Below are 21787 nucleotides of genomic sequence, written 5' to 3'. Positions count from 1 at the left end.
GCATAATAGCAGAATACTGGAACTTCTTATTTGAATGGAAAACTGCTTTTAATCATAGCAATTACCTCTGTGCTTTACTTACTATGTGTATGTGCCCTCATTTCTTGGCTTATGAGTGCGGAAAATACAATTTTAACTAGCTCAATTATATTTTCCCTCTTTTTTTATGTCCACAATGTAATGTGGCAAGTCAACATAAAGATTCAAATGTTATTATTGTGGATATTTTCAATACATCACAGTTTAATCTTACACACACCACTTATTGTTGTGTGTGTGGTCATTTCGGGTTTTTTAAATATGTTCTATGAAGCAAATGGATTAATTTTGGTCACCTCGAGGACTTGATTGGATTTATTAGAAACACCTCATCTGTGTCACAAAATCGGCTCATATCATTGTACATCCCTGAGAGTTATAAAAGGCTTGACTGGATGGATGAGGAAAAATACCTTTAGGTTAAGGGAAGATAAGTGACGTTCCTAAAATGTCATAAACTCAAAATGCTTTTTAGTTTTATACTAAATTTTTTAGTTTAATAAACATAATTTGATGCAGATTTCTTTTTTAAACCGTAATGCTACATTTCAGATTTTATATTTTCAGACATCCATCCATCCATCCATTCGCTTCCGCTTATCCTTTTCAGGGGCGCGGGGGGCGCTGGAGCCTATCCCAGCTATTTTCAGACATATAGGAGTCAATCCTACAGTTGTAGAACATTGTCTGTCCCACTCATGAATTTGAAAATATCTATAAGATATTAAAACATGCATTTGGGGGTTAATTATATCTGTCCTGGGACAAAATGTAAACCTAGTTGTTGATAAAGTGGTTCCAAAATTATTATTTAAAATATAAAATAACTCTTGAGAAACCCCTCCCCCAAAAGAAAATGGCATTTTTCTCTTATCACAACTTCTTAATAACCGAATTGCATGTCAAATACAACAATTAAAATGTTATAAACGCACTTTTTTGTTTTCATTTTGTTGGCATGTGTGTTACAATTGTTAAACAACTTTTTAAAACACCAACATACTTTAAAGAAGAGTGATTGTATCCCAGGTCATTTGTTCAACTATGCCCATTTAGCCTGGAAAAGGAAAAGATAAAGTAGTTAGAAGGCGACAAAAAAGAAGTAATAAAGTAATATGAACAAGTCCTGTGATAATATTATGGATAGTCCAAAGGTCAGTTCTCTTTGGCAAATTTTGTATTTTTCCAATCTTTTCTGACTAGACTGTGTCACTCTAACCAATGCAGCACTGTTACCTGTATAACAAAAAGAAGATAAATTAATTTTGGTGTTTCCTTCCTTTTTTAAATATATATATTCACAATCATTCATGACTGTTGCAGTCCATTATGTTACTCAATTCAATATATACTCAATATATATAGAGATATATCTCTATATATATGTGTGTGTGTGTGTGTGTGTGTGTGTGTGTGTAATAAACTTTCTAAATATATTAAAAGTATATAAAATATTCTCATTATTATTATTATTAAATGTGTGAACAGTGTATTTGAGATAAATACTGAAATTAAATGAAAACGTTGGGGAACGTAGATTTCAAAAGTTGCTTAAATGAATATAAATTAAGTCTTAAGAATGTATATTATATGCTATAAAATATGCTTTTTCATATTCCAGATTATTGGTGTGGGCTGTACCAAGCATAGCACACAGCAACTTAAATGTCACATAAAAGTGTACTTTTGATACCTGAGGTGGACAAATCTATATTTTTGATGTTTTTTTTAAATGTGTTTTTCTTAGAAACATAACAGAGAATTATGAAATAAAAGACCAGTTTTAAAAACGATTCCTAAATTGTGCTCTAACTGCAGAATGACCCGTAGACTAACTTTACTTGAATTTTAGTCCCACGTGTGTGCTTACAAGGAATAAAACGAACTACTATGACAAAAAGGATGCTTGTCATCACGGGCCATATAGACGCGCACGCAAACACACGTTTCGGTCCCCTCAACCTTCAGATCTGTACATCCCACTATGCTTTGCGATGACGGTCTGACAAGTGGATCCAAGATGGCGTAGAAAGTAAAGCTAGGTAAGTGTTGACTTCCCATTTTCAGCCCTTTCAGTTGTCTTTTTCATCTCAAAGGCACTGCCACGAAACCCCACCATAAATCATTAGGATAATGGCGAATGCTTTGAGTTTATGCACGAATAACAACACGATGTCATACCAGTTATATGCGTCCAAACACCGTGGCAAAATCACAGGCCCGAACCCGTTTTGTTTCGGCGAACCTAGCTAGCTAGCCCGCTAACATTAACAAACCAGACAGCCATTCTTGTTGTGAGCTTCCCAGTTTGGTTCCAAGAAAGGCCGTGTTTTGGCTAGCAGGCTAACTGCTAGCTACGCATACTCTATTTAGTGGCAACACTGTGTGCCCTGTGCAAAGGCGAGCGATAAGTTGACCAACACTTTGAGTGGGGACATTTTTTTTTGTTTTTTTGTTTTTTTGCAAGGCTTTGTGACGCTGCCGTCATCGCTCTTACTTGCAGCAGTCATGACAAGTTTGCTGGACAAACAATAGCTATAACTAACTACTGAAAGGCAGATCATGTCCACTCCAGTGTATTTGGTATTTAGTGTATGCACTCTTGCTGCCTCCTGCCAGTTAAGCTCAGGGAAATAAGTTTTTACAGCCGTATTTTGCACACGTTGCTGCTGACGATACTGTCAAGCCAAATAACGTTATCTGAGGACAACGGAGACAGTCGCGGTTGCTCTACAACTATTTTCCGTTATAAATATTAGCGTTTTCTTCCACTGTATATTGTAATCGTGGAGTCCCACGACTGAACACGAAAAATAAGACAGCTGCCCACCCGCTGCATCCCGCCAAACTATTTTTCGTTGCACCAGTGAAGTGCCAAGCACTAATATTAGGTAACGGCTATCCCCACAGTAACAAATAGGGCTGTGAATCGCTACATTGGTTTTAAACTAACCCTACTTGATCGTAGCAAGCACTGTGTTAATATCAGTCGTGCATCTCTTTTGTTTTTTTTGTCTACAATTCTGTTGTTCATCTTCCCATAAGCCATCATTCTCTGGTCAAGCAACTTTTAACTCTCAACTACTTTTGGATGATTACATGTTTTTTCCTTAGTCTTAAGACTATTTTAATTATTATATTTGCAGAAAGTTGTTTTACAAATACAAACAGCTACTTTAAATTCAAATCCTAGAAGTTATTTTAAGATTTTCTGACATTGTGGATGAACCATTTTTATGCAAAATGCTCCAGACAATGTGTGATGACGAGGTGTGGCAAAATTGGTTAGTTTCATGTCTGCATGATGACAAAAAACTAGTTATACTAATCAAAAATGCATCTGTATTTTTTTATTTTATTTTATTTTTAAAGGAAGCGTTCACACCACGAGTTCACTTTTTGAAGATCAGCAGACCTATAATGTGTCATATTCCTAAATGAAAAGGCAAAGAATTAGCTGCTTATGGTCCCCTCCCTGCTTGGTTAGCTTATTTTTTTCTGACTCATGGAATATCTGTCCAGGCCAATGGTGACGATTGTGGTATTTTTAGCGTTAAAATTAATATAAGTGCAATGACTGCATTATTTGCTTCACATGTGCTTTTTGCGACAGTGAAAAAAATCCTTCAAATACATTATTGTGTGTCATGTGTATTACCATGTACTGCACATAAGCTGAAAGACTTGTCTCTCTATGGTCCTAAGAGACATGTTGAGCCAGAGCAGCTATTACTAACGTAGCTGTATGTTAGTAGATGTTGAAGAAGTGTCTCAAACACTGTTACAGGGTTAACAGACTCCCCCACTGCACCCACCGCCTCTTGCATGATTGATTTTGATTTTGAAAATATTTTTTTAACAATGTGTGAAATGTCAAATCCTTTTGTTTAATGTCTTCATCATGCGATGCAGGTATAAATTGCAATTTCACAGCTAGCATATAGTAATTTGGTGCCTCCTCTCTCTCTTTCAAGGACACCCTGTTCCAAATATGCCTAAAATTACTGTGCTGTAGGTGACAGCTTCCCTGTTCCTCTGAGGTAGTCAGAATCAAAATCTAAATTCCATACTGTGGTGAGTGCTTGGATTGAAATTGAGCATCAGCTAACTGTTGAAACTCCGTTTGCTTTGCACATAGCTATAATAGGGGCTTTTAGTGTAGTATTTTTGTGACAAAAGCTCTTTATCTGCCTTCCTGAGATAAGTTGCAGTTCTGGTGTTGAAACCAGCGTGGTTGGAAACCGGGCCAGAAGTTGCTAGGCTGTTATCCAAGGCTAAGCATTTGAGGTTTTGGCGTTTGACAGGAGTTCACAGTGTACCCTCCCTATCCTGGAAAAAAAAGCCACTTTCTTGTTTCTTACATGTTGTTGTATAAGATATTAATTAGAAGTTGCTAGAAAAGCTGCTGGTAACAGCCCCCCCCCCCCCCCCCCCCCCCCCCCCCCCCCACTTCAAAAGACAAAAAAACAACAACACCCAGAACACGAGTACATTCATGGCTCAGTACATTTTCATTACAGCAGATGAAACTAAACAAAAGATATACTTTGAAACTTTAACCTTTTGTTCAAGTTTTGCATACTGTGAAAAAAGGTTTAGTAAATGAAGCTAATATGATTGCAACATATTTTTATGTATGTTTGTAAAAATATCGTGTTAAAAATTAAACGCTAGTGGTGCCACTTGAGTTTGAATATTTGTACAAAGCACAGTTGGTCTTTTTGTCCACACTGAGGAAACAGTGATTACCACTAGATAAAAGCAATGTTGGTCTTTACATTCAGTGTGACCTTTAGGATTTGGAATTGATAATTGGTTTTGGATGGTTACCAAATTGTCTAGATCATTTGAATCATGTGTCTCTGAACCTATGAATTTCCGTTATCTGTGCTATTATGTTTTCTCACAGTTAACACAGGGGCCTTTGTACTTCGGAATCACATATGAGGCTTTTTGAACTCCCTATTCTATACTATGTTTATATTTATTGATAATAAATCCACATTGATTTAGAAAATGTAGAAAACTTCCTATTCCTATTTTTTTTTTCTCTCCAAAAGTTGATTAGGAATATACAAAGTGAAATGATCGTACCCCTAACCAGAACCTGTATTGGCAGTGATATTGTAATTTTATCAAGATCCATCCTTAGTGAACCCCACAATGTGAGCAGGGAAGTTGTAGATTCCAGCAGTAGAGTAAGTTAAATTTAAAAACTCAGCGGATTGTATGAGTTGTCAGATAAAGTACACGTATAATGCCTTACCTGCTTTCAAGGTGCACTGCTGTGCTTTTCCCAGTGGCTCCCAGCCTGGAATTTTTGTTCCGGGAATCCAAGTGTGTAGACATAAGTGCAAACTTCTCACAGTACTGTTTTTTTGTCACGGGGCAATATCGAACTGAACGTGATGGGTTGAGGGCAAGTACCATTACACTCCTAGTCCCAAAATACGCAAGTCTCATCAGGACAGATTGTGATGAGGTTTTATCTGAAACATTGTAAAAATAAAAGTACTGCTAGAAATTCAACATAAAGGTTATATTGACTTTTCCTCTGCATACTGTCCAGCATGTCCACTATCTTGTCTCAGCAATGCCCCTTTATTCTGGATGATCAGTTATGCCCATTATGAGTCAGTTGACACCAGACAGCTGACTCTACTACTGACTTCAGAGCTTGATCATAAAGAAGAATGTCTCTTATATTGCTTAAGACATCTCACATGACTACATCTTTCTCTGCTCTTTGCACATGTATTTCAATTTACACTGTGTAAGCACAGGCAGAGGTTGAGGTATGTTAGAAACACTCCAAGGAGTCTTATCCTCTGTTCTTGTTGATTTATGGCAAACATCAGTTACATGAGAACTTGACTCTTGCTTGTTGCCACTGTAAAATTACATTTTACTGTAGAAAACCTTTTTAAAAAACAAAACAAAAACAAACTTGTTCCAAATCAAAAGCCACAATATATAATTTATTATTAAAGTGAACATAATTTAATAATTTATGACTGTGACGTTATGTGGAGGGGAAAAAAAACATTTACTTTATTTAAAAATAATGTTCTGTGTCAACTACATGTACAAGTAAAAGCAAATAAAAATGACCTATCAAATCGGGAGTTCATTGGAAGCAACAGACTATATCTTACCCAAATAGCTGAATTCAGTTTTCAGTGGAAAGTTAGGCAGCTGATGTTGGCTGCGTTTTACATATTGTTTGACAATAATCAGGATGACAATTTCCGAGAGGTTGGAGAAAAAGAAAATTGTTATCTTTTGTCTAGCCCTGTTTTTTTTTGTTTTTTTTTTAAGTGTTCTTATTTTTGTGCCATTTGTGTTTTATTTGTAGACGGTTTGTCCCTAAGTCATGGCGGACAGGAGAGCGGAGAAGTCATGTGAAGAAGCCAGTAGATCGTTAGCCAGGCGGGAGTACGAGGCGGCAGTCAGCCATAGCACGGATGCCCTGGTGGTCCTTGCACCCCAACCCCCATCCTCCAGCAACCCCATCCCGCTGAGCCCTCCATCTCTTGTCGCCGCCGCCGGACCCCTCCGCAGCCGTGCCCTGCTCTACCGAATTGCTGCCTTCTTGCAGCTGGTGAGGACACGGCTGATTTTTACAACTATTTAACATCCCCCAAAATCACAATGTAGAGACAGAACTCATTAACAATAATAATGTGAAATATAAAATTATCATCTAATACTCATCTTGAAATTATTACATTACATTGAAATAACTGACCATTGTCCTTTGAATCAACCTTTGTGAAATGAAGAGAAGATTAAAAATGAGGAAACAGAAGTTTCTTCCAGGGTACTGTTAGGTCATCTTTGCTGAAGACTAAAATTAGACCTGTTGCTTGAGGCTGAAGATTATGGAAACTACTTAAGTCTTATAAGTCTGATAATGTGAGGAAGTATCACCAAGTATTCTCATTTGTAAAGGTCATAAATTTTCTCCCCCATTTCTGCCAACAGAAAAATTATGATGAAGCAGATGAAGACTGCAAACATGGTGAGTGGCAACTCAAATTGTAAACAGTACTGATACTGTAAGTTCGTGTAGTGTAATAGGTAATTTTGTACCTGTGGTAGAAGTTTCACCATGTCCTGACATGTTAATTTTGCATCTACTGTAAGTGTTATAGCTGAAAAACAGAAGAAAATAAATGTTTAGGTCTGCACTCAGGTGATGCCTGGGGTCAAAGATAGTGTCCCAGTGTTGTCAAGTGAGTCGTTTACTGCAGTAAACCTGGGGCATTGCTGAAGCTTGCGGCATAGAAAAGTATATGGTACAATGTAGCCTCTTTCAGCCTGTATGAAAATACAAGCCCTGATAATCCTAAAATGTCATGTTTTCATTGAACTTTTCAGAAAATCAAATCAGTCCCTTTCACTCTTTTTGTAGAGAGCAGGCATGCAGACTTATCACATACAGAACATTGAAAAATATCTAACTGACTGAACTGAATTTATTCTTTCCATACCCACTCCTCTTTCCTCTTCATCTTGTGATAGTCCTGGCAGAAGAAATTGCCAGGGGAGATGGTTCACTACAGGTGAACTTGCGCTCCATGCTGTTGGATGGCAGCCTGCAGGAGGTGGCCAGCATCCTGTCTAAAGCCTTGTATGGAGAGCCAATGGTATGATTAATGTATCTATAAATCGCATTCAGAAGTACTGTCAGACTACACATTGGTAGCTAGAAGGGTATTTAAAGTGCAGTGTCTAACATTGCCAATGTTCTACAGTTTTAGAATAATAATAATAATAATAATAATAATAATAATAATAATAATAATACAGGCAATGTTTTTATTGTGGTTTTTGAAGCAGCTGTCAAAAGTTAGATGGTTTTGGTTTCCACTGGCCATTGTTAGATCATACATTGTTTAATTTTTTTTTCTCAACAAATTACATGTATGTTAGTACAGATTTTAAACTTGAATATTCATTTAGATATGATGTGGGATTTTAAATGTTACCGTATATTTTGGATTAGGAATGTAATAGGCACTTTCTATGTGTAATGAAATTGTGAGGGGTTCATGGTCTATATAGAGCAGTGTTAAGCAGAAAGGCAGTTAAACTGTAAAATTTTCTGAGACCTTAAACATTCAGGAAAATCTTCATATAGCGGTGGATAAAGTCACTACCAGGAAGTGCAAATAAGCGATGAATCAAACAAGAGTTTTATTTGGCAAATAATTCACTAAGAAAGTGAATTGCTAAGTACCCTAGCTGTAAGGAAGCCATAAATGCATGAGCCAAAGGCTTATTTGCGCTTTTCGATACTATAATTTGTGACTTGTTGCCAGCAAACTCCAGGTTACATCGCACATACATTTCACATTCCACTGATCTAATATGGAAACCTTTGTAGTGCATACTGTAATGATGATGAAGATCAATTTTGCATGTTATTGTTAAAAAATGACTACTAATAAAAAGGACTAAAGTAGTTGTTTTCTTTCTCAACAGAATGGTATTGTTGCAAAAGACCTGAGCAGATTAAAAATGCTCTTCTCTGAAATAGAGGTACGTGCCTATTGTTCGTCATGCTCCTTTGTTCCAGTCATGTGGTGTTTGGTTTTACAGGGAATTCTTCAATGCTTGTAGATGGAAATAATTAAGATTTGGTTATAGCCAAAGTATCTGTTGTTTATTTGTTCCCGTGCAATATGTTTAATGCCTAAGCTGATTGCATGGAGCTCGAGCTGTTTTTACACATGAACAGAGGATAACCTCAGGAAAGTCAGATCGGAACATTGTCCAAAGTTGCCCTTTCTCACATTTAATGATGGATCCAACAATCTGTGACATTTGCATGCAAATGTGCACCTCCATTGGGTAATGCCTGGAAAAGTTAAGGGCATGCATGTATCTCAAGTTACTAGTTGACATATTAGAAATAATCTACGCACCACCTCCAAGCTCCTCATTCTGCCCCCCTCTCTGTCAGGCTGTAAAAGGAGAGATGGCACCAGAATACACAGATGACCAGGATGAAGGTAAGCAAATGTGTACCATGACAAAAAAAATCACATTAATGTTGTTTTGTTTTTTCCCCTCTGCTTATCTTGACTGGTGGTGCAATATGATTATAAGCTTCTGGCTGAAATGGACCTGTGTGGCACTGTAAATGCCTGAGTGTGTTTTTAAGGATGAAAATACTGTATGGAAAATATGAACGCACATCTTCATTTAGATTATGAAATTCCAGCTCCGATTATGCTTGAGTTTAAAGGCAGATCTTCTTCACAGTTTTAAGTATGTAGGCTGTGATTTGTAGCTGTCCGTCTCTCTCATACATACTGAAGGACAACAGACAAACTTAAAAATAAAAAGAACTGGCAGTGTTTAAAATTAAACATAAATGTCTCTTAATAGAAGACCAGCTTGTTTTTAAAAATTGAAAATTTTAAAAGCTAAACTGCAACAGCCAACAAGGCGACATCCAGCAGTAGCAACAATCCCAGCATCATTTCTCTAGAAATTGTATAATCTAGTTAGCATTAATGGTTACACTTTTCTCAGTCTTACATTGACCACCCTGCTCATATATTGACAGAGGTCCAAGATGGCTGGCGGTTCCGACCACCTCCAAGAGGAGTCACGAGCAGTGAGGAGTACACCCTTTGTAAAAGGTAATGCAAATTGTATGGTTATTTGTAAGAAGTGAGGAATATCTGTAAATTTGTATATCTTTTGATGTGTTACTGGGGTTATAAAAGCAAATGCATGTAACAAATTGTAAGGAAGAATTTATGATTGGTAGGGCATAAATGGGAAGAAAAAGTACTGACTATTAGTTACTAAATAGTGGAAATGAGGTGGGATTATATAAGATTATATATGCTTCTTCCTACTCCTTTTTGAGCGTCAGTTGTAAGTTATTTATAATTATTACTGTTTTGTTCTAATTTTATTTTGCTTTCTTTTTTCTCTTTAGTGTTATACTATTTTTAACATGTTCAAAATAAAGATACAGTACAAATACAAATGTATCTCACACTAAATGTTGCAAGGAAAAATATGCCATGACTTACGCTTATGTTTATGCAACTAACGGGCATTTGCTGTCATCACACTGAGACTTCAGAATTTGTGATTGTAGTTAGTTCTGTGAATTTTCATTTTTGAACTCTTTACACCAAAGGGGTCTCCTTTACAAACAATAATATATTTTAGATTTTTGTGGTTGATAATGGTTTGTATAAAATTAACCAAAATTGTACATTGAAGTACAGGAGGGGTGGGATGAGATGGGATGTGCCTTTTTGAGTCTGCACAACTTAAAAGGTAGAGGAGATGGGCACATGAAATTTTTAACTACATTGTGTCACAGTCAATGTACCAACTATTTTTAAATGTTATACTTTTAAACAACCAGCATCACAAAACACACCGAGAAAGCATAATATAAATTGGGAACAAGAACCGTTGAGTATTCTGAAACATTTTATGAAGTAAAACAGTTGCTTGAACTAACATGGACCCACCTGAGCATACTTTTTATTTCCCTTTAGGTACTTGGAGCAGGGCCTGTGTCGGTATGGGGCCCAGTGTACATCAGCTCATTCGCAGGAGGAGCTTATGGAGTGGCAGAAGCGCTATGCTTCACGCCTCATCCGCCTCAAACAACAGCAGGAGAGTAAACACTTCACCGAAAACTACATGGAGACCTTAATAGAGAAGTGGATGAACTCCCTTTCTCCAGAGAAAGTGGTAAGTGACATTGTAGTTCATGCAAACTCAAAAGTGGCACAGTGAGATAAAAGTGAAAACACTGTGCGAACATGAATGTGTTCACTGCTATTTGAAACCATTCTAACATGTGTTCTGATTAAAAGCCTCTGCAATTTCTATATATATCTACTATATAAATCTCTCAAATATAAATATAAATCTCTCAAATTTACTACACATTTCCAGCATAGGTCCTTATTTACATATGCATCCACACAAAAGCTTTGAATATCCTAATGGAGGGTTGTTTTTTTTTTGTTTGTTTGGTTTTTTTTTTTTTTGGTTTTTTTTTTTTTTGCCCCCATTGGGTATAAACACAGCTATTAACAGATATGTGACCCTCTAGTTCACTTCTTAAGTCTGTTTTATTACGGAAAACACTCAAATACCTCCACTACATTTAAGATATTTTAGAAGAACAATGCATCAAAGATTATGTTTTCTTTAGGAGTGTCAGTGTTGAGCACATACTCACAAGCCTTTAATATTATTTGGCACTCTGTATCTAGCTCTTAATTAATGTGTGCTTACAGTCAGGGATACCTAACTTTTGCTTTCATTAATATTTGATGCGTAAATTAACTTGGCTTGCAAAAATATTGGCTAACCGTTGACCTGTAAATGGTTTATGAATAAATAAGCTGTGATGGTATGTAACTAACCATGGTATTTTATTTCTTCTAGCTAAGTGACTGTTTAGAAGGAGTGAATGTAGAGACCACCTCTAGCCTGTCTGTCACCGTCACCACCAAAAAATCCTCCCACTCCTGGGTCTTCTCCTTGTTGTGCAAGGTAGGATGAAGCATTGAGTGTTTGATCATTTGTCATTGTGGAGGAGGAACATGAGGGCCGTATGTGGTGATGTGTTAAGCACAATGTTAAGTTACATTTTGTTTATTTATCAACATTAATTCATTTTCAGTTGAATGTGACAGTTCTTCCACCATTTGATGTCATTAACAGTTGCACTGGTTACTCTCTGCTCTTTTTTTCCACTCTGTGTGTGTTTAAAAGGACAAAAGAATCACATTGTGTTGTTACAATTATCCCAAAACCCATAGTCTGTGCTCCTTGGATACTTGGTATATTAACCATCTGTTAATTTTGTGAAAGTCCTGATTATCTTCCCATTGCTCTGTACAGCCGCCTAGAAAGCTGTACCGGATTGCTCTCCTCTATGATGCCCACCGACCACACTTCTTCATCACAGGCGTGTCAGCTGGAGAGCGGCTCCAAGGTGTTCCCAAAGGCTGCCAAGAGTGGACTCCAGGGGAGGAGACAGCAGGTGGGTCATAAATTTTATGTTATGTTGTGTTGTGTTGTGTTGTGTTGTGTTATGGTCAAACATGAGCTATCAGGGGATTTTTATTTTCAAATGTATTTTTCCAGCTTCATAAGGTTTCTGATTCCATTTTGTCTGTATAAATTATATGTGTCAAACTTGTATGTTTCATATAATCAAAAAATGTTAATGTTAGACAAGGATAACCCAAGTAAATACAAAATGCTGATTTTTTTTTTTCTCTTTTCTTTTTAAATGATGATTTTAATTATTTTAAATGATGGTTTCAATTATTAAGGTAAAAATGGCCAACCAAACTCACCTGGTCCTGTGTGGAAAAGTTCCAAGGCGAAAATCACTGCTGACCAAACCCCCCCGTTGCGTTTTTTTTTTGTTTTTGTTTTTTTCCCCCCCACTCCCTCCTCTCACCAAACCACCAATATAATTTCCTCAGTTGCCTCTTCCCCCTCCTCTTCTACCAGTTGCTCCATCTATGACTTTCCAACAGTCTCGAGTCATGTCGACTGAATCCAGGGAAAAGGGCAAAAAAAACCCAAAAAACGATGTTGTGGGTTTTTTGGGGTTTTTTTTCCTGTTGTTGTTTTAAAAAAATATATTTTCCTCATTGACATGTTTCAAAAATGCTGCTTGTAATTTTCGTGAACGATGCAGTCTCATGAATCGCCAAGTGACAACACTGACCAGCCATTCAGTGGCATGCAGACTTTTGACATCACATTTTTGGATTGTCTTGGATAAATCCAATCTTGGCTATTAGGTGAGAAGGAGAAGGTAGTGCAGGGGAATCCCTTAGTGTTTTTATGGTGATTGGACTATCTGTCTTGAAGACTATAATTTATGCGTCTGCAGAACAGTGTCTCCAGTGGTGTGCAGCTACAGATACCGTGGTGTGCAGCTCAACAGTAAGTTGGACTGGAAGAGCTACATGGAGGCAGTGTACAGTAATCAGGGACAAAGATGGCTTTATTCCCTAAAGATGCTAAGGGCATTCAACATCTGCCAGCCCTTCTTGCGCCGTGTCTACTCTACAGTGGTGGCCAGTGCTCTGTTTTTTTTGATGCGGTCTGCTGGGGAGCAGAGTTGACAAACCTGTAAAGAAGGGTGACTCTATAGTTGGGTGTAAACTTTAGGCAGTCCAGCAGGTGGTGGAGAGAAAAAGACTTGAAGTTGGAATCAGTTAAGATCAAGCCTGCATACTTACTCCATGCCCTGCAGGTTATCAATAGTAGAACCTTCAAAAACTGACTGCACCTAAGTGCAAGTCTGAGCACCTCAGGAGGTCCTTTATACCAGCTGCTATGAAGCAGTTTGATGCATAATGATGATATGATTTTTATCCACGTTTGCATATTTGCGCATTACTTATTGGCTGTTTTATTTATTTGTATAATGTCAACTTATAGGAATTATTACTATTGTTTTGCTGTTTGTGATTTGTGGTCTTATGGCTGTGTTGAAGCTGCCATGGCAATGTAATTTCTTGTAAAGGATTAATGAAGGATCTTTGAGTGGGCCAGAATTCCTCCAGTGTGATATAAAAGACTCATTTGCAGTTACCGCAAGAGCTTGATTGCCAACAGCCAGTTATTAGCTTTAGATCCCAATTACTTTTCCACATAGTCATTAATTGCATTTTTTGTTTTTTTTTGTTTTTTTTTGTTTTTTTGGATGCAATACAAAATTTGTTTAGTCTGAAACCTCTGACAAATATGCAAAAATAGAAGGATAAGGAAGGGGGCAAATACTAGCACTGTACATACATTAGTCAATGCCTTGTGTGACAGAGCTACCACAAGATTTCCATATTATATAAACTATTAGTCCTTTTATAGGTATTGACAAGCTTAAACATGGAGAAGTCCAAAAAGTTTCATTTAGATTTTCTAATATTTCAAAACTTCTAAATTAACAAGCAAAAATCATTTCATTTATCTTTGTTTATTTTTATTGACTTCTAAACTTGAATATGCCAAACTGTCTGTTCTTTTAATTATTGTGGTTTAGTAACAGTGCAAATGGACAAATAGTGAAGTTCTTAATCAGAAGAGTACATGTACAAGAAATTGTAAACAAAGTTCCCAGCATTGCTAAATTCCATTAGCTGACTAGCCAGGTTGCACCCCTAGGTCTGTATGGCTCTGAGTTGTTTTTTGTGTTTGCTTGTTGTTGTTTTTTTTCATAGACCAGAGGCTTGCTAGCTGACAACCTCGGGTAAAATTGTGTGTATTGTGTGGGGGATATCTCTGACAGTGAAGATTCAAATATTCAAAAAGTCTGGTTGTTCTTGTTAGCGTGATCACTTTGCTGTGTTTGTGTACTCCTTGGATTCTCAGTCTGCCTCCTTAGGCAACTTTTACCATGCTGTTCTACTTATGTAGTTGTTGTGGGGGCTTTGACCTCCAAAAATATCTATATTTTAAAACATTGGTAGAGACTGTATATCAGTGGTGCATAATATGTATTCCTCGTGTTAAATGTATATATTAAATTTATGTGGTTAGCTCTTTCTTTTTACAGCACAGTGGAGTGCTAGTTCAAATGTACTTAAACGTTTCCTCTTCTCACAGTGGCAGCAGACAATGGCCTGGACCACTGTGTCTACAAGGTTGCAGTGGGTTTCAGCACAGAGATCTTTGGTACCTTCCGACAGACCATTGTTTTTGACTTTGGTTCAGAACCTGTGCTAATGCAGCGGATCATGGTGGATGCTGCCTCTATTGAAGGTATGCTTTAAAACAAGCATCAATGCATAGAAAAGTCTGTTGCCTCTTATTAGTGTGTATATCTGATAAAGTTTTACTTCAGATAGTTTTGTGTTTAAAGATGATACCTGGATAAAAATTTCCAGATTTTTTTTTTTTTTTTTTTAAGTCGCAAAAAAGTAGCAATTAATGCTTTGACCCATTTTGCTGTTCTTTGTTCTCTAGACTTGGAGCACCTGTTGGCAGCCAGACAGCAACTCTTGATGACTGCGAAACGCTGGGACTCATCCTGTAAAACCATTGTTGAATTCAGTCCCAATGAGACGATGGCTGAACTGGAGCGCAGCCTCCTTTCCCGCTATCAGATACCTCTATCAGCTGACCAGCTCTTCACCCAGTCAGTCCTTGACAAGACTCTGACCAAAGACAACTACCAGGCCCGACTGCACGATCTGCTCTACATAGAAGAGATTGCACAGTACAAAGAAGTTAGCAAGTGAGTACATACATATTGAAGGTTTCTTAATTCTGCTGTACAGTGCAAATAAAAAAACATTTATATGAAATTTGAACATAAAACTTTGATTGGAAAGTTTATTTTACACATGAATAAAATCAAATGCGACACAGTATCTAAAAGTACAGAACAGCAAGTTTTATACCATATTATGCACTAATGTTCCCATATATATTACACATGCACTGCCTAAATGTACAAAATATATTAAAAAGAAATGTATATACCAATATAGATTCTTTTTTCTAAATTCTGGGCACTATCAAGTCTTTTGCTATTAAATGGCAAACCACCACAAGGTGTCAGACTTAACCTTTACTATATGCTTGCTCTATGCATGTGTGAGAGGGAGGGTGTGTTTCTCACAGACAGCTTTACTAAAAGTGCTAGTGCCGTTTAATAACGGCTTTGAGGTAGCTGAAAAGAAACTGGTTTACCCTTTGTTTGCCAGCTGAAATAAGCACACTGCTGGTAAGTTGAAACGCAGTGTAAACCCTCATTCAGTGAAACAAGTACAGTAGACCATCCATAGCACACAGGACATAATAGCCATTTAAAACACTGAGTTTCAAGACTGTGTCGTTTGAATAGTGGGTGCCTTTCTGTTGTTATGGCTCATATTCAAAGGGCTTTTAATCTCCAGTATTTTCAAACTCCATATGAATAATCTCTTTGAAGTAATCTGGGTTTTTTTGCCAGGTTCACATGCTTGGGTCATTCAGTTTTATCTGGAGACATTTCTTCAGTTTTGAGAGAGGCACATTCCTTGTACCTGGGAGGCAAAAGACATCAGCTGATTATCTAGAAATAAAAATTGAGCAAATAGAACCAGTGCAGAGTTTTTGCCCTGTTTGATTATCCAGCAAAATAACTAATGTAAAATCATAAAAATAACCTTCTAAGACTCCGTTTGGTTGTGTAACATCACTGTTTTGCTAATACACTATGTGTCAATTATCTGTCACAAGTTCATCACATAATATTAGTTCTTGTTTCATCATGTCAGAGTCACTCATAAACAATCCAGAACTGAACTTTTTTTCTTTTCCTTTTTCTTTTTCCCAAAAGACCTTGAATTTCAATAAACATGTGCATGGATACATTTTGTGCCAATGTTTTTCGTTCAAGAACCTTCTTGAATGTTTTTTGGTGATGTATTTAGTTGGCCTTGTACTCTGATGTTTAGATGGTTTTAAACATCACATAATTATGTGAATATATTGCAAAATTGTATATTCATAAAACAAAACGGGTGAAACAAAACAGTTCCAGTTTTGTTTTCTCTAAATGTTAAATTCACCACAGCATTCATTATGACAATGATATATTTGATTAATATGTTTTTCAGTATAATGGCTTTTGTCATTTTGGGGGGTTTATTTTGTTTTTGCTTTTTAAATGGACTATTCAGGATAAAAGTGTGCAACCCATGTCTATGTTTGTCCCACAGGTTTAACATCAAGGTGAACCTGCAGCTCGTCACTAGCTTTATGCTGACTGGCATTTCTGTTGGAGCAAAGTATGCTCAGAATGGACAGCTTTTTGCACGTTTCAAACTCAACGAAACACTTTCTGAGGTAAGTTGTCTAACTCTAATTTCAGCTACCATACTGCTTTCCACCTTGTTTTTTTGCCGTTTCACTCAGAGTACTACTTAGTGGCACTATATACCAAGAACATCTGTAAGCTAGCTATCTTGAACAGTGATTTCTGTTTTGAACACCAGGACACACTGGCTGGGCGGCTAGTGATGACCAAGGTAAATTCAGTTCTGCTGCTACCTTTGGGCCGTGAAGCGATCAACAGCCAGCCGCCTCCTGGAGTTAAAGAGCGTGTTTATGAGGCTGTGATTGAGGAGAAGACTAAGGATTACATCTTCCTAAGGATCTGCAAGCACTGCTGTGAGGAACTCGGGCTGCAGCCTGACAGAGAACTACAGGTATGGTGAACCACACTTCATGTGCTTAGACATGTGGCATCACCTACATTAAATAAGGTTTGGTGAGGGCTGGTATATGCTCTCTTATAAAGCATACTTTTTTCCCACATGCAGCCTGAGAACATCATTCTTGTCATGTGGATTTTCTAACCTTGAAAATTTGAATGAAAGGTTCACTGCTTAATTATAGTTTTCGCAAATGATTGCAGAGGTTTCAAGGAAAAATGTGTCTGTGTTGTGCATCCATGTCAACACTGATGGAATTATTTTGGAAATTTATTTTTGCAATAATGCTATCTTCACCAGCCTCAGCTTGTTATTTTGCTTGTTCCCCCCAAGCCTGAATGTAGTCAGGGGAAACAAGACACTGTGTTAATGGTTATCAAAACAACTCCTCATTCTATCACTGTGGGAGCATAATCTTCTTTTCTTCTGCATATGCTTCTCCTGCCTTCTTATGTGCTACAATTCTATTACCCTGTCTCCTCTGTGGGTTCTTATTCCACACAGCCTTTGAGCTCTTGAATGTCTCTGACTTTCTGTACTCTTGTACTCATTGTTTATTTCATGCTTAAGCTTTCATGTTTTTTGGGGGTTTTTTGGGGGGTTTTTTGGTTGTTGTTTTTTTTGTAAATGGTTTTAGATGTTTTCATTTGGCTAATAAAAAGTGGATATATAGTGCAGCGCAAGCATGTCTTTTCAGACTGTTAATTAGACTTGCTCAGTCATAAGTGTTGCAGGTGGCTTTCTTCCAAGGTTTAGCAATTTTTGAGAGGATTAAGAGAATGGGATACAGCGAATTTTAGTTAAATCTTAGTTTTGAATGGACAAGAATATCCAGCTCCATAGCAACTGCACAGCTTGTGGGCTTGATTTGTTGGTTTAGATGGTCATTTTATCTGAGCACTTGTGTATATTAATATTTAAAATGTTCTCACAGATGCAGACTTTGCAATGTGATGCAATTCATTGCTTGCATAAAATAAATTATTTTAGTAAAAAAAAAAGTAAATTCACATCATGAAAGAGAATCATGAGCACAAGCTTTAAACCAAAAGATGCACACAAATACCTTAATGAATGAATGAATTGAATGGAATTATCTTTATTTTTGTTTTAAAATTTTGTATGATTTCTTGGCATGGATGGATATAGACAATTGTGTTGATAAACAAGCTCTCTGTGTTGTGTCTGCCAGGTGGAGCTCCAGTTCCAGCTGAACAGACTGCCACTCTGTGAGATGCATTATGCCCTGGATCGCATCAAAGATAATACTATCCTTTTCCCTGATGTTAGCCTTGTCCCTACTATCCCCTGGAGTCCCAACAGGTGTGTACTCCACCATGTACACAATGTCACACACATAAGAACACACTTGATGCATTCATTTTTATGATAATGCATTGATTGTTAAGGCACTAAAATTAAATCAGTGGGAACTCAGAGACACAAAAGTTACATATAAATAATAAATAATTGGGATCAAAGGAAATTTTACTTTGTACACATGGCATGCTGCTTTATGTTGCTTTTATACTGAGGATATGACTGGCAGATATTTGATATAGTAAAGGCTGCATCTACTTTTAAAAGTAGATGTTTAAACGTTTACGTTTAAAAGTGAGGGAAGATATTTGCATGCAGCTTTTGCTTTCAGATGCAACTAATCCTAAACACATTTATTATAACTCTTTTAATACGTCCACATCCTTATAGTTTGACAGATACTCTCACAGAGGGGTCACCACACCAAATCAAAAGTTAAAGGAAGACTTCTCCTACTTTTAGCAATTTGGAAATGCTCACAGCTGCCTAAGCTTTAAATTTCTCTGGTGACAGGTGAGGGAAGTGAGACAGTAATCTTTATTGACAAGAGCAAAAGTCAAATATAATCCCTGTGGTTGTCATAGCTGCTGCTTTATCTGAGCTCCATAATAGGATTCGTGTGGATTTTTGTTTTAATTGGAATTTGGATAAACGTGGGTTTTTGATTAAAGAAGGAGCAAGAGGTGAATTTGGCTTTAGTTTAAAAGCACACTTTCTTTATGGTAGGTATTTGTGTTTTAAACATTTGCCTAAACTGTGGAATTACCGGGATTTTTGCATTGATTACTCAAACGTATGGCCTGACGTTTATGTGAGTCCCGTTATAGACAGTCACAATCTGGCTTAACTAATAACTAACAGTAATTTAGAATTTAGAAGTCTCTGTACTAATGAGTTCATTAAGCACTACTTGCAGCCAGGCATTTAAGTTAACGAGCTCATATTAGACGTTGATGTGTTGATGTGGCAGCTCTTTCCTTATTTAAGGAAGGCATCGTATGAATTTTGGTGAAGTCTACTATATTCAAAAAGATTTATTGGTGTGAGCCATGCCTTCAAGAAAAACAACTTTCAAAGAAACTTCACAGGATGCTATAGCATGATCAAACTGTTCAATCAAGATGAAACTATAACAGTTTATTTCTGAGTAGTTATTAAAAACATCTAATGGAGGTGCTAGAGAAGGTTCTGCAAGTCGGATAGTTTAAGGCTTCACTCAGTCAGTTACTTACAGGGATTACTTGGTGTATTCATTTTAGATTTTGATACATACAACTGTGTATTATCAGTTTAGACAAATTGGTTTTTTGGGGTTTTTAAAAAAAAAAAAAATTCATAGAAACTTAGACATTTTATGCATAATCTGTTCAGAAATTCATTCAAGTAAAGTGGTTCTGATTCTTATCTTTTAACTCAAAGTGTCAATAAACCCATAATAGTGTATTAGTGGTGCATTTAAACCTGATTTTTTTGTTGTTGTTTTTTTGTTTGTTTGTTTGTTTTTTGTTTGTGCATCTTACCCTAACCTCTTGCTAACTTTAGTTAGTTTTGGTAAGAGTTTATAGGACTAAATGCAGACTTTGGTGTGTAGTAAAGGTTGGGTGATATCTAAAATTTTTCCAACCGACATTCATCAGTCCAATAAATGATGATAGGCAATAAGTTTACGGATGTGAAGCAAAAAGAGCCGTCAGGAGCTAAAATTAAACCTTAGACTAAAACGTTAGGACAGGCTTTTCCCCGCAGCACGCCGTGTAATAAATACTCAAAGAAAACGCTACAACTTATGTCTAAAAATGTATAGTGTCATGCATCGGTTAAAACATTCGACTCCAGGTACATGACGCCCAGCTGGAAACACTTCACGCAAGTCGAGCTGCCCGAGATTCACAGAATTTACAGAAAATGTTAAATTTTTGTGATTTATATCGTTATCGGGACGATAGATGTCTTATATCGGGATATGAGATTTTGGTCATATCGCACAGCCCTAGGAAAGGGCCATCCTAGAACTAATCCCACAAAGTTGGAAGCATGAAATTATCCAAAATGTCTTTGTATTCTTGAAGCATAAGGACTTTCTTTTACTGGAACTATTGGGGTTAAGCCCGATTCCTGATAACAACTCCACACCATAAACCGCCCTACACCATATTTTACACTTGGCAAAGTGCGATCAGACAAGTACTGTTCTTCTGGCAACCGCCAAACCCAGACCCGTTTACTAGATTACCAGACGTTGAGTGTGATTCTTCACTCCAGAAAATGTCTTCACTTCTCTAGAGTCCAATGGCGCTGTGTTTTATAAAACCACATCAAAACTTTGCTTTGTGCTTGATTATTTTAGGGTCGCTGCTCATCAGCCATTCCATGAAGCTCTCTGCACAGTTGAGCTTAAGAACCAAATCAAAGAATTTCAGTGAAAGAGCCTTGACTTGGTCTTAAAATTTCTTTCCATTACAAATTGCTTACCTTTAATAAGTCAGATGTTTTGGTTTATAATAAATGGTCTGCTTTGACTGTCAGCGATTGGCATGTCCTAATTATTTATATCAAGGTAAGGTATGAAGGAAACAAAACAAAATGCTTGTATAGAAAGTCTTGTTGGGATTCAAGAGTTGAAGCTGTTTGTAACTTGTAGAATATTCCTTAATGTTATGCATCCCTTTTTGTTACGCACACACACTTGTGCAAATGCTGAGATTTCTCTCATTCCCCCAATTACAGCATCTCTCAGCTGGAGTTCAATCAATTGACTCTGGGGGATTCACAGCTTTTGACGATGCAGTCACCATAATGATGATAGTGATGCATGGAGACATGCACGCATGCTACATTTACAGTAATTCACAAGTATCAAATCAGATGTGAATCATTTTCTCCTACCTTTCTGTCTTGTTTAGCACACAAATTACAACTGCTTAGTTGTGAATATTTACTGGTCATCCTAAAACTACATGGAATTTGAAAAGTTATGTTTGTTGCACATTCATAGAAATGCATTCAGACACGTTCCGTACCATGTTTCCTCTGGAGAGCTAGTTTCATGCAGTTGTGAAACTTGCATGATATATGACTTAATTTGACCTGGCCATCAGACACATTGGCATGTCTTAGTTTGTCTAATGAGTCAACTTCATAACACAACACAAATTGATCAAAAAGAGAAATGTGCAGGGTGTTTAGTTTTTCCTTTTTAAACTTGT

At 37.0% G+C, this 21787-nt stretch overlaps 1 protein-coding gene across 1 annotated transcript in view; it reads left to right on the top strand.

The window, feature by feature from the left end:
- Window positions 1-1879: 1879 nt before the first annotated feature.
- The window catches only part of helz (helicase with zinc finger), a 51038-nt gene continuing 31130 nt past the window's right edge, over window positions 1880-21787 (top strand). Inside the window, exons 1-15 of the mRNA XM_086296310.1 lie at window positions 1880-2081; window positions 6395-6640; window positions 7024-7060; window positions 7564-7688; window positions 8527-8583; window positions 9008-9056; window positions 9617-9692; window positions 10575-10773; window positions 11479-11586; window positions 11938-12079; window positions 14665-14820; window positions 15025-15295; window positions 16767-16893; window positions 17043-17255; window positions 18454-18584. Of these exons, the coding sequence (XP_086152436.1) occupies window positions 6413-6640; window positions 7024-7060; window positions 7564-7688; window positions 8527-8583; window positions 9008-9056; window positions 9617-9692; window positions 10575-10773; window positions 11479-11586; window positions 11938-12079; window positions 14665-14820; window positions 15025-15295; window positions 16767-16893; window positions 17043-17255; window positions 18454-18584 (1919 nt within the window). The 5' untranslated portion in view covers window positions 1880-2081; window positions 6395-6412. The remainder of the gene's footprint in view (window positions 2082-6394; window positions 6641-7023; window positions 7061-7563; window positions 7689-8526; window positions 8584-9007; window positions 9057-9616; window positions 9693-10574; window positions 10774-11478; window positions 11587-11937; window positions 12080-14664; window positions 14821-15024; window positions 15296-16766; window positions 16894-17042; window positions 17256-18453; window positions 18585-21787) is intronic.

The sequence above is a fragment of the Aulonocara sp. 'chitande type north' Nkhata Bay genome, linkage group LG6, assembly GCF_057382095.1.
Source record: "Aulonocara sp. 'chitande type north' Nkhata Bay isolate Kocher_YH1m ecotype deep benthic linkage group LG6, A_spYH_male_GT1.1, whole genome shotgun sequence".
In the NCBI taxonomy this organism is placed as follows: domain Eukaryota; kingdom Metazoa; phylum Chordata; class Actinopteri; order Cichliformes; family Cichlidae; genus Aulonocara; species Aulonocara sp. 'chitande type north' Nkhata Bay.
This window is presented reverse-complemented; position numbering and strand designations above follow the sequence as displayed.